The sequence below is a fragment of the Ahaetulla prasina genome, chromosome 5, assembly GCF_028640845.1.
Source record: "Ahaetulla prasina isolate Xishuangbanna chromosome 5, ASM2864084v1, whole genome shotgun sequence".
NCBI classification, from domain to species: domain Eukaryota; kingdom Metazoa; phylum Chordata; class Lepidosauria; order Squamata; family Colubridae; genus Ahaetulla; species Ahaetulla prasina.
In genome coordinates, this window is record NC_080543.1 from 109,496,225 (window position 1) to 109,515,240 (window position 19,016).

The window sequence follows — 19,016 nt, forward strand, 5'->3', positions numbered from 1 at the left end:
TTAGTTTCCATCGAGGCTAATTGATCTATAGCAGTGATGGCTAACCTTTTCCAGACCGAGTGCCCAAAGCACGCGCATGCGTGTGCGAATGCGTGCATGTGTGCCTAAACCCCAAAAATGTAATGCGTATGTGGCCCTGTGCATGCGCCCTGCCCCACACACATGTGCCACACTGCATATTGGCCATATTTAAATGGAACAAAAATTTAGAACTGCAGACCTTTTTCTTTGTGGGCTTCATTTGAAAGTTTTTTTAAAAATGTATCCAAACTAATATCCCATATCTGACAGCAGCTAAAATCGTAGGGTTCATTTTGATATTGAATATTGAAGAATTCAACTTTGAAAATAGATATTAGGAAGTTTTTTTTGGAAGGTTTGGGCAGAACATGGAATAATTACTTCAAATGAATTCATTTATATTAAGCATTTCTCTCAAACTTTAGGAGGAATTTTGCTTACCTAATTCACAGAAAAATTAGATAGATAGATAGATAGATAGATAGATAGATAGATAGATAGATAGATAGATAGATAGATAGATAGATAGATATAGATATAGATATAGATATAGATATAGATATAGATATAGATATAGATATAGATATAGATATAGATATAGATATAGATATAGATATAGATATAGATATATAGATATATATATTTGAATTTATATCCCGCCCTTCTCTGAAGACTCAGGGCGGCTTACATTGTGTTAAGCAATAGTCTTCATCCATTTGTATATTATATACAAAGTCAACTTTATTGCCCCCAACAATCTGGGTCCTCATTTTACCTACCTTATAAAGGATGGAAGGTTGAGTCAGCCTTGGGCCTGGTGGGACTTGAACTTGCAGTAATTGCAAGCAGCTGTGTTAACAGACAGACTTAGTCTGCTGAGCCACCAGAGGCCCTCAACAATCACATTTTAATGGCTAAATGTGTACCAGATACTTCATCTGTTTCAAAGAAACCTGATTTGTTTTCCATTTGAGGGAGCCTGTCAATGGAACCAAACATTCAACTTCAATAAATCAAAATAAAATTCAATTCTCATAGGCTCAAAGTTGACTCAGCCTTCCATCCTTCTGAGGTCAGTAAAATGAAGACCCAGATTATTGGGGGCAATATGCTGACTCTGTAATTCGCTTTGGGAAGGCTGTAAAGCACTCTAAAGCAGTATATAACACTGCTATTGCTATTAAATGACACATGGATCAAAGAATTGGAATTTACAGTAATGGAACCCCAATGGTTTCATTCTTAAGGAATGTCAAACTAGTCTCATTGGACTTAATGATTCAAATGTAAAATGGATGGCCAAAAATTAAAAGAATATACATCAGGTTCTTTCTACTGGCAATGTAAAAAAATCGATTTGATTTGGTCTTGAGAGCTATTGGCATTTTTGGAACAATATTTAATATTGTTAATACAAGAAAAAAAATGTTTATAATTTTGGGAAGGGTTTGGAAATTTTGTACTTACTTGGTTTATTTTCATATTTTCTGTTACAAAATAAAAAATAAAATATTTTTAAAAGCCCAACATTTAAACCTGGATGAAAATTTATTTTTTTCTTTTTAAAAACATTTTTAATTAACTGATTTTTTTTTAAATGAAGGAAAATAAATATACACAACACTGAGAATGAATATTCAGAGACATGCATATACAATATCAATAAATTGAAGCCATGATTCATTGTGGTCATCCCTTGTTAATCTATATTAATTCTGCAATCTGCTAAATAATTGGAGCATACATTTGTGTTTCCAATGATGAATAAGAGCACAGGGTTTTAGTAGTAGTTGTTTTTTCTTTTACCCACCAGAGGGATCTCTAATATATAAGGAATAAAATATTTTTAAAAGCCCAACATTTAAACCTGGATGAAAATTTATTTATTTCTTTTTAAAAACATTTTTAATTAACTGATTTTTTTTAAAAACATTTAAACCTGGATGAAAATTTATTTATTTCTTTTTAAAAACATTTTTAATTAACTGATTTTTCTTTTTTTTTTGCATTTTTGGAACAATATTTAATATTGTTAATACAAGAAAAAAAATGTTTATAATTTTGGGAAGGGTTTGGAAATTTTGTACTTACCGTATATACTCGAGTATAAGCCGAGTTTTTCAGCACGTTTTTTGTGCTGAAAAACGTCCCCTCGGCTTATACTCGGGTCTATATGGCTTATACTCGAGTTTTTTTTTTAAGCCTCGCTTATACTCGAGTATATACGGCTTATACTGAGTTTTTTTTCTTTTTCACATTTTACCGGACCTGGGAAGCCCTGCCGGTGCAGTGAGAGGGCGGGCGGGGAGCCGCCAGCCTTCTCAGCTGAGGGAGGGAGGGTTTCCCCAACCGGTAGGTGCCTCATTTCCCACCCTCGGCTTATACTCGAGTCCCCAGTTTACCCCAGTTTTTGGGGTAAAATTGGGGACCTCGGCTTATACTCGGATCGGCTTATATTCGAGTATATACGGTACTTGGTTTATTTTCATATTTTCTGTTACAAAATAAAAAATAAAATATTTTTAAAAGCCCAACATTTAAACCTGGATGAAAATTTATTTATTTCTTTTTAAAAACATTTTTAATTAACTGATTTTTTTTTAAATGAAGGAAAATAAATATACACAACACTGAGAATGAATATTCAGAGACATGCATATACAATATCAATAAATTGAAGCCATGATTCATTGTGGTCATCCCTTGTTAATCTATATTAATTCTGCAATCTGCTAAATAATTGGAGCATACATTTGTGTTTCCAATGATGAATAAGAGCACAGGGTTTTAGTAGTAGTTGTTTTTTTCTCTTTTACCCACCAGAGGGATCTCTGGATATATAAGGAATAAAATAAAATGAACCAAATTACCTACTTGTCTATGAAGAATTGGTATTTTTTTAAAAAATCAGAACTAATATTAACCACTTTTTTTTTCCTTATACTTGATATTCATATATTACGTTATTAATCTTCACTAAGCTTTTTTTTTTTTTGCACATTTTGGAAATTCAACCCCATGGTTAAATGAATGCAGTTATTAGGAGGGGGACAGAAGAAGGGGTAGTAGTCAGTGGGTGGAATTGGGTCTTTCTTACTGCACTCCATAAAGTCTGGGAGCAATTAGAAACTACTCAGAAAAAAAATACAGCAGCAACCTGAAAAAATGACTGCTTTTAAAGATCAGCAGTCTGGACAAAATAGACAGGGTTTGAGGGAGGCATCCTAGGTTGGCTGTCTAAGTTACACTGGCTTGTCCAGTCAGAAATATCTAGGGGTTGGGAAGGGAACTCCAATTTCCTAGCAGATATTAGACTGTGCCGGAAAAGTTTATATAGTGTGTAAAAACAGGTTAATTATTGTATTTTTGGTCTTCTGCCTTGGAGGGAATTCTAGAGGGAAAGTATGATATAACTGCTATTACCAAAACTTGGTGGGATGAAACTCATGAGTGGAATGTACTGATGGAAGGATACCAACTGTTCAAAAGAAACAGACCTAACAAAAGTGGAGGTAGAATTGTATTATATGTAAGAGCTCATTATATATCTATAGAAATGCACAAAACCAAGAATGAAACCCTCCTAGAATGCACATGGCTTAATATAAAAAGAAAAAAAGAAGGACATTGCCACAGGTGTATAGTACAGGCCGCCCAACCAAGCAGAAGAAATAAATGAACCTTTTGCTAACCAGTTCACAAATGTATGTAGGAAACACACTACAGTAGTAATGGGGTGTTTAACTACACTGACATAAACTGGGAGACAAATTCTGCATCAGGTGGGGGATTGAATAGGTTCCTGCCAACCTAACTGACAACTTTATCATCCAAAAGGTGGAGGAAGGAAATAAAGGGACAGTTATGCTGGACTTAATTCTTCCTAACAGAGAAGAAGTGATAGAGTGGGTTGAAGTTGCTGGAACTTTGAGGGAGAGTGATTATGTCATATTGAAATTCAATGTAATGCAAACCCAAACAATAGAATACAATCTATCTCTTTAAATAAGCAGTAGAGAGAAAGGAGAGCTGTTTAATCTGTCTTCACACAAAAAGATAAGACAGCCCAAACTACCAAAAACATAAAAGACAGAGTAGGAATACAAATTAATATAAGCAAGAAAATGATAAGAGAACACCTGTCCGCTCTAGATGACTTCAAATCAGCAAGACCTGATGGATAACATTCCAGAGTACTGAAGAAACTGGCAGATGTGATCTTGGAACCACTATTTCAAAGATCCTGGAGCACTGGAGAACTACCGGAGGGCCTGAAAAGGGCTGATGTGGTTCCCATCTTCAAAAAAAAAAAAAAGGAAGTGGGGACAGATCTAGGAAACTGACATCAACCTGACATCAATACCTGGGAAGAACCTGGAAAAGATAATGACGCAACAGATCTGTGAACATCTAGAAGCAAATAAAGTTATAAGCAGAAGCCAATACAAGTTTGGTAAAAAAAAACAGATCATGCAAAACAAATCTTATTTCTTTTTTTGACTCTTAAGTGACTAAATTAGTGTACCAGCGAAATGCTGTGGATATAGTATATTTAGATTTCAGTAAGGCATAGATAGTATCATCATCAGATGGATTTGTAACTGGCTGACAAACTGCATTCAATATATAATCCTTAATGGAACTATATCTACATGGAGAGAAATAAGCAGTGGGGTACCCCAGGTTCCATTTTATGTCCAGTAATCTTCAACGTCTTCATAAATTAACAGATTAACAAAGTTGGAAGGGAAGGGACCTTGTAGGTCATCTAGTCCAACCACCTGCTCAAGCAGGAGACTTTATACCATTTATACCATTTCAGACAAGTGACTGTCCAGTCTCTTCTTAAAAACATCTAGTGATGAAGCTCCCACAACTTTTGAAGGCAAGCTGTTCCATTAGTTGATTGCTCTCAGCGTCAGAAAATTTCTCCTTATTTCCAGGTCGAATCTCTCCTTGTCCTGTTTCCATCCATTATTCTTTGTCTGGCCTTCAGGTGCTTTGGAAAATAGCTTGACCCCCTCCTCTCTGTGGCAGCCCCTCAAATATTGGAACACTGCTATCCTGTCTCCGCTGGTCATTCTCTTCACTAGACTAGCCATGCCCAGTTCCTGCAACAGTTCATCATATGTTTTAGTCTCCAGTCCCCTAATCATCTTGGTTGCTCTTCTCTACACTCTTTCAAGAGTCTCAACATCTTTTTGTTATAGTGTGGTGTTCAAATTATTTAAATGAGGGAATAGAAGAACTCATCAAATTTGCAGGTGACACTAAACCAGACGTGGAATTTAACAGGTTCTGACCAGTTCCGGAGAACCGGTAGCAGAAATTTTGAGTAGTTCAGAGAACCGGTAAGTACCACCTCTGACTGGCCCCATCTATTCTCTGCCTCACACGTCCCAGCTGATTGGGTGGAAATGGGGATTTTGCAGTAACCTTCCCCTAGAGTGGGGAGAGAATGGAGTATTCTTCCCCTGCCATGCCCACCAAGTCACACCCACAGAACTGGTAGTAAAAAATTTGAATCCTACCACTGCACTAAACTGGCAGCAATAGCCAACACTGCAGAAGACAGTCTCAAGGTCCAGATGGATCTCGATGGATTTCAGCATTGGGTCCTATCTAACAAAATGAAATTCAATGTAGAAAAAAGTAATATTTTACAGTTAGGCAAGAAAAAACAAATGTACAAGTACAGATTAGGTAAAACCTGGCTCAATAGCAGTAACTGTGAGAGGGATGGTGGAGTCCCTTCCGGTTTGGCACCGTAGGTGATGGCGGTGATCTTTACGATCACCAACCTCTGGATTTTGTGGAATCGCTAGGACAGCTTAAATCTGCTGTCCCGCGGTTCGGAAAACCCTCTTCGGGAGAAGAGGAGGTGAGCTGAGGCAGAGGTTGAATTTCCTAAAGCCCCTGAGAAAAAGGGTTTGAAGGTTAAGTTCCTCCAGCAACCCGAAGAGCTCCAGATCCGAGGATTCTTCTGCTTTGGCGGAACCAATCACCACGACCAAACGCCGAGATTTATTTTGGACAATAAAGGATTATACGGACAGAGCGAGTGGGAGAACTTTATGCAAGTAGCCAAGCCGATTCCCGATACTTTGTAACAAGTTTGAAAACAGCAAGAAAATGATAAGAGAACACCTGTCCGCTCTAGATGACTTCAAATCAGCAAGACCTGATGGATAACATTCCAGAGTACTGAAGAAACTGGCAGATGTGATCTTGGAACCACTATTTCAAAGATCCTGGAGCACTGGAGAACTACCGGAGGGCCTGAAAAGGGCTGATGTGGTTCCCATCTTCAAAAAAAAAAAAGGAAGTGGGGACAGATCTAGGAAACTGACATCAACCTGACATCAATACCTGGGAAGAACCTGGAAAAGATAATGACGCAACAGATCTGTGAACATCTAGAAGCAAATAAAGTTATAAGCAGAAGCCAATACAAGTTTGGTAAAAACAGATCATGCAAAACAAATCTTATTTCTTTTTTTGACTCTTAAGTGACTAAATTAGTGTACCAGCGAAATGCTGTGGATATAGTATATTTAGATTTCAGTAAGGCATAGATAGTATCATCATCAGATGGATTTGTAACTGGCTGACAAACTGCATTCAACATATAATCCTTAATGGAATTATATCTACATGGAGAGAAATAAGCAGTGGGGTACCCCAGGTTCCATTTTATGTCCAGTAATCTTCAACGTCTTCATAAATTAACAGATTAACAAAGTTGGAAGGGAAGGGACCTTGTAGGTCATCTAGTCCAACCACCTGCTCAAGCAGGAGACTTTATACCATTTATACCATTTCAGACAAGTGACTGTCCAGTCTCTTCTTAAAAACATCTAGTGATGAAGCTCCCACAACTTTTGAAGGCAAGCTGTTCCATTAGTTGATTGCTCTCAGCGTCAGAAAATTTCTCCTTATTTCCAGGTCGAATCTCTCCTTGTCCTGTTTCCATCCATTATTCTTTGTCTGGCCTTCAGGTGCTTTGGAAAATAGCTTGACCCCCTCCTCGCCTGTGGCAGCCCCTCAAATATTGGAACACTGCTATCCTGTCTCCCCTGGTCCTTCTCTTCACTAGACTAGCCATGCCCAGTTCCTGCAAAGTTCATCATATGTTTTAGTCTCCAGTCCCCTAATCATCTTGGTTGCTCTTCTCTACACTCTTTCAAGAGTCTCAACATCTTTTTGTTATAGTGTGGTGTTCAAATTATTTAAATGAGGGAATAGAAGAACTCATCAAATTTGCAGGTGACACTAAACCAGACGTGGAATTTAACAGGTTCTGACCAGTTCTGGAGAACCGGTAGCAGAAATTTTGAGTAGTTCAGAGAACCGGTAAGTACCACCTCTGACTGGCCCCATCTATTCTCTGCCTCACACGTCCCAGCTGATTGGGTGGAAATGGGGATTTTGCAGTAACCTTCCCCTAGAGTGGGGAGAGAATGGAGTATTCTTCCCCTGCCATGCCCACCAAGTCACACCCACAGAACTGGTAGTAAAAAATTTGAATCCTACCACTGCACTAAACTGGCAGCAATAGCCAACACTGCAGAAGACAGTCTCAAGGTCCAGATGGATCTCGATGGATTTCAGCATTGGGTCCTATCTAACAAAATGAAATTCAATGTAGAAAAAAGTAATATTTTACAGTTAGGCAAGAAAAAACAAATGTACAAGTACAGATTAGGTAAAACCTGGCTCAATAGCAGTAACTGTGAGAGGGATGGTGGAGTCCTGGTGGACAATAAATATAAACCAGAAGTACAGTATGTGGCAGCAGCCCAAAATGCCAATGCAGTCCTAGGTTGCATTAATAAGAGGGATAGAATCAAGATCACATGACAGATTAGTTCCATTTTATAAAGCCTTAGTAAGAACACACTTAGAATACGACATCCAGTTTTGGTCACTATATTATATAGCTTGAATTTTTAAAATTTTAAATTGATTTTATGGGTTTTTAAGTTGGAAGTCTTTCTCCACTGGATGCTAGAAGAAGGAGGCTGAAGTGAAGGAAAGAGAAGTGAAGCAGGTTCAAGAACAGATTGCGATGGAAGAAGATTTATTACAAGTGTTGGAAATACCTATGACGGGTCCAGATTCAAAAGAACAAAGGCTGACAAGAGCTGCTGCTAAACGCAAGGAACAAGAGATGAAGGCACAACAACAACTGGCAACTACTACAACGGAAACAGTGGGAGGAGCAAGGCCTAAAGCAAAATGTGATTTGCGGCTAGTGTTCCAAAAGTTTCCTTTGGCCGATAATGGCAATTAAACTATTATCTTGGAATGTTAATGGTTTGAATTCACCGCAGAAGAGAAGGAAAGTATTTCATTATTTGAAACAATTTAAGAATGCTCCAGCACTTTTAAGAAGAGACTGGACAGCCGCTTGTCTAGAATGGTATAGGGTCTCCTGCTGGAGTAGGGGGTTGACTAGAAGACCATTAATGGTGAAAACCATTGAACATTGAACAAATGGTAATTTTGGGATTGGTCACAATCCTGGAATAGTGAATAGTGCAGCTGAGAACGGACCATAACTGCATTCCAACCCACATGTGAAGCAACTGTTCCAAAAACAATATCTTTGAATTTGATTAGACAATGGGGCCCAGCAGGGGGATACACCTAAGAGAGGGAGAGTTACACTTGGGGATTTTAGTGCACGCTTTTCAATTCTGGCTTTGCTCTATTCTAGCATATCTATACCTATGGGTTGATGTAGCATATCAGAATCAGAATAGAGCTGGAAGGGACCTTGGAGATTTTCTAGTCCAGTCCCCTACTCAAGCAGGAGACCCTATACCCGTGATGGTGAACCTATGGCATGGGTAGCCATATCAGCGGGCACACAAGCTCAGTTCAGCTGGTTTTCGGGTCTTCTGGGCCTACCAGAAGTAGAGAAACAGGTTGTTTCCTGTCTCCAGAGGGCCTGAGTGGTGGTGGGGAAGGGTTAGGGTGGGAAAGGCAGTTTTCGCCCTCCCAAGACTCATAGAGAGGCTCTGGAGCCAGGTGAGAGAGAAAAATGGGCCTACTGGGCCATCGCGTGCCAAGAGGGGGGAGTTGCGTGCGCATGCATGGGGGCAGGGCGCAAAGAATTATGGGTGTAACCACGTGCGCACGTGCCCCCCCCCTCCTGGCACGCAGTGGCAAAAAGGTTAGCCATCACTGCCCCATACCATTTCAGACAAGTGACTGTCCCGTCTCTTCTTAAAAACATCCAGTGATGAAGTACCCACAACGTCTGAAGGAAACCTGTTCCACTGGTTAATTGTCCTCACCATTAGGAAGTTTCTCCTCAATTGCAAGTTTAATCAACTTAGTTGTTCTTCTTTGCACTTTTTTCAAAGTCTCAACATCTTTTTTGTAATGTGGTGACCAAAACTGGATGCAATATTCCAGATGTGATCTTACTAAGGCTTTATAAAGCGGTACTAATACTTCATGTGATTTTGATTCTATGGCTCTGTTTAGACAACCAAGGATTGTATTAGCTTTTTTGGCTGCTTCCGCACACTTCTGGCTCAAGTTTAAGCGATTTTAAACCAAGACTCAAAAGTCCCTCTCACAGTTACTGTTTACAGTTTACAGTTACTCTCAGTTACTAACCAGGAACAGCTAAGGAGTGCTCCCGATTATCCCAATTCACTTCTTGTCTGGATGGCAGATAAATATTTATACAAATTAACATTTTCCCCTTTAGATTTCAACCTCAATATTTGAATTTCATCTACTGTATATATCATAATTTCCCAGAAATTCTATTCTTACATCAGGATATAATGCTCAAGCCCCTTTTAGCTCAGCCTCTCTTTCAGTCACTCTTGACCCATTTATAAAAAAATATCTGTAGCTGGTATTCTACCAACATTATTAACCAAGTTTTCTGGAGAAAAATAACATGCAAGAACGCTGTAGAAAGTGCTAAAAAATTTCTCATTTATACCTTTGTCCATGCAACCAGCAATGTTCCAGGACATATGATTGTAGATATCGTCATGTTAGATTTTTGTCAACACTGTTTGGATTTGACTTCAGTTTGGATTTGGTTCTGAAGGCTATTTTGTCTACTTCTCTTACAAGATTACTGTTTTGGACTGTGACATAGCTGTTGGCCTCTGGAGCTTTATTCCTATGGGTATTTGAATCATTGTCTTACCATTTCACGTGTTCGATTGACTCTAAAGTTCCTTGAGTATCTTCATACACACAGTTCAGTGGTGGGTTGCTACCGGTTAGCCCGATTGGGTGAATCGGTAGCAACGGCGGCAGGAGGCTCTGCCCACCCACCCGGACACTTCTGCAAATGCGCAAAAGCGTCTCACATGCGCACACGAGCGAACTAGTAGTAAACTATATTGAAACTCACTACTGACACAGTTGGTTTTGGTTCCAGGGATATTTGGTATAAACCTGTCGATATGTAAGCATCTCATAATTGCCTCAAACAGCAAGATGGGTGGCATATAAATAAAACAAACAAACAAATGCATGTATGTGTATGTATGTTGCATCCTGGGTCCTGCTGGAGGGGCTCTTGTATCTTTATTATTAAAGTTTGTGTAAGGTTCTCTAATATATAGTCAGTAAGTCCTTCTGTTCGCAGTCTGGCAAGGTTCCAAAGGTGTCAATTATTTCTGCCTCCAGTGGTTCAGTTGCAGTCTGACCTCTTCTCTCTTCCTGAAGTTGATTGTCTAAATAAGTTTCTCCTAAGCACAAACTAATTTATTATCTTTGCAGCCAGAGACAGCAGCACCCACTCCTTATTTCTCAGTTAAAGTAGCATCTTGATGTAATGGCTGAGTGAGCAGGAAGATCTGCATCCCACAAAATATGCACTTTGGAAATATTAGAAAAGTGGACAGCATGGGCTTTATTTTGAAAAGCATACTTGGGATTATAGACTGCTTGAATGTCAGCAATATTCACTTATGACCCATCTTGCTAGGCAGGCACTCTACTAAATACAAGTCAATTGCATAGTAATGACATTGAAGTAACTGATTTAGGGAATAAAATATTGCCGTCTTTGAGCCCCATCATCAACTACTGAGTCTATTAAGGGTGATATATACATAAATTTACTTAGTTTGCAACACATGAAGTTTTGGTCTTGATTTTCAGTCCTCCCATACTCAAACAGAATCTGCTGGTGGCAGGCCAAGTTTAACAATAACAGAGCTGGAAGGGACCTTGTAGGTCATCTAGTTCAACCCTCTGCTCATGCAGGAGACCCTATACCATTTCTGACAAGTGGTTCTCCAGTTTCTTCTTGAAAGCCTCCAGTGATGAAGCACCCACAACTACTGAAGGCAACCCATTCCACTGGTTAATTGTTCTCGCTGTCAGAAAATTTCACATTTCTGGGTTGAATTTCTTCTTGTTCAGTTTCCATCCATTGTGCCTTGTCTATCCTTTGGAAAATAGGTTGGTCCCCTCTGCTCCGTGACAGCCCCTCAGTATTGGAACACTGTGATCATGTCACCACTGGTGGTTCTCTTCACTTGGCTAGCCATGCCCAGTTCTTGTAACCATTCTTCAGATGTTTTAGCCTTAGATGATTAATCTTTGTAGCTCTTCTCTGCACTTTCAAATCTCAACATCTTTTTTATAGTGTGGTGACCAAAACTGGATGCAATATTCTAGGTGTGGTCTTACTTTATAGAGCAGTACCAGTACCTCACGTGATCTTGATTCAATCCCTCTGTTAATGCAATTCAGAATTGCATTGGTTTTTTGGGGGCTGCTGCCACGCACAGCTGGCTCATATTTGGCTCATATCAAAGGCAGGTTTACTTGGAGTTTGATATTTTTTCTCTGTTGGTTCAACGATGGCATTTCTGTTTTGGGATATAGCAACTTGAGCATTTTTGGACATAGGCTTCCCTGCTTCGACAAGATTAGATCATATTTAGATCATAGAATTACAGGATTGGAAACCATCTAGTCCAATCTCTTGTTCAAAGCAAGAGACCCTATATACCATTTGATGAAATGGCTATCTAATCTCTTCCTAAAAAACCTCCAGTGATGGGAGCACCCACAACTTCTGGAGGCAACCCGTTCACTGAATTCATTGTTGCCACTGTCAGGAAACATCACAACGCTGTTGTGGTTGGCAAAATACGTTCCATGTATGTGCTTAAGCCCACGGAGAAACCAAATCTGAGGATCTAAGGAGGCCAGGATGGAGCAGGATAAGAACAGCTTTGTCACTTTGAATGTTTTCGTGGCATACACTCTCAAAAGGATCACCACCTCCAACATCCACGACCTAACCATGACAGAATAAATTAATACAAAATAATGCATACACCCCGCATACTTTAGATGACAGTCTAGTTCGGATATACAGTATCCGTGCACAAGAAAAGACGCTGTCTGCTCTGGAAGAAAATAACCGGCTGATGCGCTTCGAATCCAGCAAGCTACAATCCCCCACGCCCCGCGCCATTTATTTTGTGCCTGGAAAGAAACGCCTCAGAACATAAAGGAGAAACCCGGGAGGGCTTCCCCGACCCCCCCCCCTCCCCGCCCGCCCGCCATCCCTTGGCTTTGCCTCCCGTTCCCTCATCTCGGGCAGGAGACTCCCCTCCCAACCCCCGCGCCCCGCCCTGCGCAGCACAAGGGTGTCTCCCCGCCCTGCTTTGTTTCCTCCTTGCGCTTGCGCGGTGCCTGCCCGCCGAGGCTCCGCGCGGTGCGGTGCTCCTGCTGGGGGGGAGGGGGGGTTGCCGTTTGCTGCTGCGCGGTGGCTGGCTGGGTAAGCTGGCTGGCGAGCGGGAGGTGCCCGGGGAAAGAGAAGCGCGCTTGCCGGGAAAGGGATCGTCTTGGCCGAAGAAAGGGAGTCTCTTGCGCTCGTTTCCAGGGCGCCTCCAGCGATGGAGGCCGCTTTGGTGAAGCCGATGGTGGCGGAGGTGAAGCCAGGTGCGGTGAGCGCGGTGAGCGCCGTGAGCGCCGAGCTGGAGGTGAAGAAGCTGCAGGAGCTGGTGCGCAAACTGGAGAAGCAAAACGAACAGCTGCGCAATCGAGCCGCTGCCGCCTCTCCTGCTTCGCCGCCTGGCCCGAGCCCGAGCAGCCCTCTGCAGCCACGGCTGGTAGCCTCCGCCGCCGCCGCACCTCTGGTCCCCCGCGGCGGCTCCCCTCCAGCCGGCAGGTCGAGCCCAGCGCCGGCTCTCGTATGCCAAGCCGAGCCCTTCGTCTACTTCAAGCCATCCCCCACCGGGGGACCCCACGAAGCCCTCGCCGCCCCTTCCATCCTTCTGCCCCCGGCCAGCCTTTTGGATGAGGTGGAAATCCTGGATCTTCGGAGGCTGGGGGGCTACGGCCGGGAAGAAAAGGAAGAAGAGCAGCAGCGGTTCCATAGCAGTTGCTTTGTTCTTTAAAAGACCGCGTAAAATTAACCAATCCAGGAATGCCTGCAGCTCTGCTTTGTTTTTGGGCGCTGGAGCCTTCCTAATTGCCTTAACTTTGCTCTCAGTAGGGTGAATTCCTTTCTTGTCTATCCGGTAGCCCAAGAAATCGACCGATTCGACCCCTATCTGACATTTATTTGTCTTGACTTTTAATCCGTCTGTCCGGAAAATGCTCAAGACCTTTCTTAACCGCTCCCCCAATTCCTCCATGTTTTCCCCTGAGATTAGGACATCATCAGTAGGAACTACCCTGGGAGCCCTTGCAGTAGTCGTTCCATCAGGTTTTGGAACAGCCCTGGTGCCACACTAACCCCAAATTGCAATCGGGTGCACTTGAATGCCCCCTGTGCGTCACAATCGTTTGGGCTTCGCTGTGCGGCGGGCGTCTACTGGCAGTTGTTGGTAGGCTTGGGCCAAGTCTAACTTTGCAAAGACTTGCCCTTGCCCCAAGAGTGCAATAAATGTTGCACCACGGGAACCGGGTACGCTTTTCTGTAAGGCTTTGTTAAGCGTCGCCTTGTAGTCAGCGCAAATTCTAATTGACCCGTCCGATTTGATGGGGTGACGATTGGCGTCTCCCACTTTGCGTGATCGACTGGCACCAAAACCCCTGATTTATGAGCTTGTCCAGCTCCTTATCAATTTTGGTTTTAGGGCAAAGGACTCTCCTCGCCTTAAGCCTAATGGGGGCTACCTGGGGTCTAAGTTGAAGGAAATAGGGGTCCCCTTGTACTTGCCCAGGCAGTCCTTGAAGACATCTTGAACTCGTTAAAGAGAATGTCTTTCAAATTGCAGTCACTTCTGTAGATGCCAGTCACTCCCATGCCCAGGGCACGAAACCAGTCTAGTCCCAACAGACTGGGCAGAGTTCCTTCGACGATCGTGATGGGCAGGGTCTTTTGTGAGGCCGTACTCGACTCGGACGGAGGTGGTCCCTCGAACAGGGATGCGATTCCCTGGTAGTCGTGCACTCGTGGCCGCTGTGCTTGCAGATGGCGCCGCGACGGACGGCAGCGACTTCGCCAGGGTGTCCCAGGACATGATGGTGATCGCTGATCCCGTGTCACTTCAAGCCTGCACCGTACTCCCTCGATCTTGGGCTTTGTGAAAATCTTCTTTTCCACTTTGGTTGAGGCGCGCCTATAATGACAGTCGTTTGGTTAGACTTCGCTTTCTTGTTTGAACCAATCGCGGGCCGCCTTTCCGGTTCCGCTTTGATTGGCCGATTTGAATTTTCGGCGGAAGGTTGGGCGCTCTGCAAACCTGAGCTAAGTGTCCTTTCTTCCCACACCGCCGGCATGTTGCGTCTTTAAACCTGCAGCGTTGGCGCTGATGTTGCCCTCCGCAGCTTCCGTGACTGCCACGGTCCTCAGTGTCGCGTTTCTCGGTCCGGCAGACCCTTCCTCATCCTCGCCTCACCTTCGGATTCGGACTGAATCTCCTCCTGGTGTACTGGCGTTGGCTTTGCGCTCGCCTTGGATTGAAGAGGCTTTGCAGAGTCTCTGCTGCTTTAGTAGACATTTCGTGTGCTCTGGCCTCGTCCAGAGCGGTGGCTAGTGTCAGGTTGCTCCTGGCTAGCAGTCGTCGCCGTGGGCGGATGTCCTTGACCCCTCGGATGAGTTGCTCGAGTAGCACTCGCCTAAGTCTCGGTATCCGCAGTCCTTGGGCGCTCTTCTTAAAGCGGCCATGTAGTCACCGATGGACTCGCCTCCATCTGTCTACGTTCTCCGAATTCAAACCGCTGCACGTATTTGGACGGCGCGTGCGAAATGGTTTTTCAGCAAAGTCTGCAGAGTCGGCCACGATACCGATTGTATCGGCGTTGGCTCTGCCAGGGCTTCCGCAATCTCGATTACCTCCGGCCCGCAATGGCTTAGGAAGTAAGCCCTTTTGCGGTTATCAGGATCCTGTAGTTCGTTGGCTTCTAGAAAGCTTTCAAACGGGTCATATATGTTCCCATTTCTCCTTGCCGGGTTGTACGGTGCGGTGGCGTGTTTGCCATTTCCGCTTCTGCCCTGAGTTTGCTGGGTTCGGGACTAGCGTGCTTCAGCTCGGTTCTGGTTCTCCTTAGCCTCGAGATCCCACCGCCGCCAATGTTAAGTTCGGGAAGTAACGAGGCTGGAGACCAGGGTAGTGACAACAGCTCTTTAATATAGGGTGAACCCAGCAACAGGCTGGGGCAAAAACCTCTCCTTTTATACAGTTCTGCTGGAGGCTTCGTCCAATCAGCAACGTGCTGATTTCCCGCTCAAATATTTAAAGGCACAACTGTTAATACATAACAAGTACCAGTACCTCACGTGATCTTGATTCAATCCCTCTGTTAATGCAATTCAGATCTTGCATTGGTTTTTTGGGGGCTGCTGCCACGCACAGCTGGCTCATATTTGGCTCATATCAAAGGCAGGTTTACTTGGAGTTTGATATTTTTTCTCTGTTGGTTCAACGATGGCATTTCTGTTTTGGGATATAGCAACTTGAGCATTTTTGGACATAGGCTTCCCTGCTTCGACAAGATTAGATCATATTTAGATCATAGAATTACAGGATTGGAAACCATCTAGTCCAATCTCTTGTTCAAAGCAAGAGACCCTATATACCATTTGATGAAATGGCTATCTAATCTCTTCCTAAAAAACCTCCAGTGATGGGAGCACCCACAACTTCTGGAGGCAACCCGTTCACTGAATTCATTGTTGCCACTGTCAGGAAACATCACAACGCTGTTGTGGTTGGCAAAATATGTTCCATGTATGTGCTTAAGCCCACGGAGAAACCAAATCTGAGGATCTAAGGAGGCCAGGACAGAGCAGGATAAGAACAGCTTTGTCACTTTGAATGTTTTCGTGGCATACAGCTCTCAAAAGGATCACCACCTCCAACATCCACGACCTAACCATGACAGAATAAATTAATACAAAATAATGCATACACCCCGCATACTTTAGATGACAGTCTAGTTCGGATATACAATATCCGTGCACAAGAAAAGAAGCGGTCTGCTCTGGAAGAAAATAACCTGCTGACGCGCTTCGAATCCAGCAAGCTACAGTCCCCCACGCCCCGCGCCATTTATTTTGTGCCTGGAAAGAAACGCCTCAGAGCATAAAGGAGAAACCCGGGAGGGCTTCCCCGACCCCCCCTCCCAGCCCGCCATCCCTTGGCTTTGCCTCCCGTTCCCTCATCTCGGGCAGGAGACTCCCCTCCCAACCCCCGCGCCCCGCCCTGTGCAGCGCAAGGGTGTCTCCCCGCCCTGCTTTGTTTCCTCCTTGCGCTTGCGCGGTGCCTGCCCGCCGAGGCTCCGCGCGGTGCGGTGCTCCTGCTGGGGGGGGGGTTGCCGTTTGCTGCTGCGCGGTGGCTGGCTGGGTAAGCTGGCTGGCGAGCGGGAGGTGCCCGGGGAAAGAGAAGCGCGCTTGCCGGGAAAGGGATCGTCTTGGCCGAAGAAAGGGAGTCTCTTGCGCTCGTTTCCAGGGCGCCTCCAGCGATGGAGGCCGCTTTGGTGAAGCCGATGGTGGCGGAGGTGAAGCCAGGTGCGGTGAGCGCCGTGAGCGCCGAGCTGGAGGTGAAGAAGCTGCAGGAGCTGGTGCGCAAACTGGAGAAGCAAAACGAACAGCTGCGCAATCGAGCCGCTGCCGCCTCTCCTGCTTCGCCGCCTGGCCCGAGCCCGAGCAGCCCTCTGCAGCCACGGCTGGTAGCCTCCGCCGCCGACGCCGCACCTCTGGTCCCCCGCGGCGGCTCCCCTCCAGTCGGCAGGTCGAGCCCAGCGCCGGCTCTCGTGTGCCAAGCCGAGCCCTTCGTCTACTTCAAGCCATCCCCCACCGGGGGACCCCACGAAGCCCTCGCCGCCCCTTCCATCCTTCTGCCCCCGGCCAGCCTTTTGGATGAGGTGGAAATCCTGGATCTTCGGAGGCTGGGGGTCTACGGCCGGGAAGAAAAGGAAGAAGAGCAGCAGCGGTTCCAGCAGGAGGAGGAGGAAACCTGGTAGGGTATCTTTGCCCGACTTTTCCCTGCACAAAGGCTTGACTCCCGCCTGGCTCTTCTTTCCCCGCGGCTTTTTCTGAGAAAAGAGCCCCTTCTTCCCTCTCTCTCTCTCTCTCTCTCTCTCTCTCTCTCTCTCTCTCCCTCCTTCTCTCTCTCTCTCTCTCTCTTTCTCTCTTTTTGTATCCAGCTGGCGCTTTCCAAAGCCATTTGGCTGCCCAAATCCCCTTTGATTCTGATTTTTAAAATTATGATTATCATTTACATCGGCCCTCCCTCCGTTTTTCTCATTGATCCCCCCCCCCAACCATTACTTTCCCACGTCCTCCATTTGCTTCCAATCTGCTTTTTGCCCCGGTTTAAAAACAAAAGATTTAGAAACACCGGGCTTTAAAAATGTTCTCTTTGTATTGGCTTACTGGATAGATCCCAGGCACCGATATGCATATGCATTTAAAATGGGAATGAGTATAAATTCTAAAAAAGAAATTTAGCATGGAACTGAGATTTGCGTTCTTTGCTGCATTGCCTTGACTGTGTTGTGCAAAAAATAATCGTGCTGCACCGGTTAAAATTCTAGGCTGATGCTGGTTGAAATAGGACAGTTATATGAACTACTGTCCTACTGTAATGTAGGGAAGAAATGATAAGACGGGAAAAGCTGGGGATTTGAAATAAAGCCAGTCTGGAGCTCACGGTTTAGCATACATGTTTGAAATGGAAGTTGAGTTGAAAACGAATGGGTAATATTACTGCCTCAGTGGGAGGGATGAAATCTTATGGCTTGGAAAAATTGCACGTGGATTTCAGTACTGTGGTCAGCAACCCTTGTGATGGTATGGCCTGCCTAGACATATTTCTGAATAGATCCAAAGCAATATGGGCGCCTGCAAAAATAATGAAAATGGAGGTGGTTATTTGTGATATACTGCAGAAAAAGGTGTAAACTTCAACAGTCAGCAAAGCGGATGGGATTTTTCTCCATTGTTAGAAAAACTGCAGTCATTTTAGGAGAAATCCTGAGGCTTTTCAGAGGGAGTAGAGAAGTTTGGGAAGAGAACACCGTTTCATACTGTTGCACTTTCTTTACAACCATACCTTCTGATACTTCCTCTTGCAAAATTTAAAAGGCTTCTAAAGAAAAGTATATGTAGATTGGTGCAGAAAGAAGAAACTTCCTTCACTGTTTCCAATATCAAATACCATTTATATTTCAGTTTCATATTCATCATCACATCATGCAGTCAGTGCATTTTTTAAAGAATCTCAGCCATTAATATGCTGAACAGTTTGTTAAGAATTCCGTTTTGTAAAATATTCTGGAATTTAAGTACCCATCTGGGGAGATAAAAGGCATCCATATCAATAAATGGAACTCCTCTGGGTTCACCAGAGACTTTTTTTAAAATCATCAGCTACAGCCTCTAAGAAGTTGGGTAGTGTTTAAAAGAACTCAACATGGTAAACCTGAAAATCAACCGAAAAATCTCCCAGTGCTTGTGAATCTAATTCTAACCCTACCACAAAAAGAAACTAGCTAAAGAGTAAATAGAGAATGTCAACCAATAAAGGAGAATATTTGTA

The 19,016-nt window shown here is 43.9% G+C and overlaps 1 protein-coding gene across 3 annotated transcripts in view; it reads left to right on the forward strand.

The window, feature by feature from the left end:
• The first annotated feature begins 16,831 nt into the window (after nucleotides 1–16,831).
• SLAIN1 (SLAIN motif family member 1) overlaps nucleotides 16,832–19,016 on the forward strand; it is a 29,004-nt gene continuing 26,819 nt past the window's right edge. For all 3 annotated transcript variants that reach the window (XR_009155552.1, XR_009155551.1, XM_058186786.1), the window contains exon 1: nucleotides 16,832–17,435. Coding sequence is in view for 1 of the 3 variants with exons in the window: in XM_058186786.1 (XP_058042769.1) it covers nucleotides 16,939–17,435 (497 nt within the window). In the remaining 2 variants the exon portion in view is untranslated. The remainder of the gene's footprint in view (nucleotides 17,436–19,016) is intronic.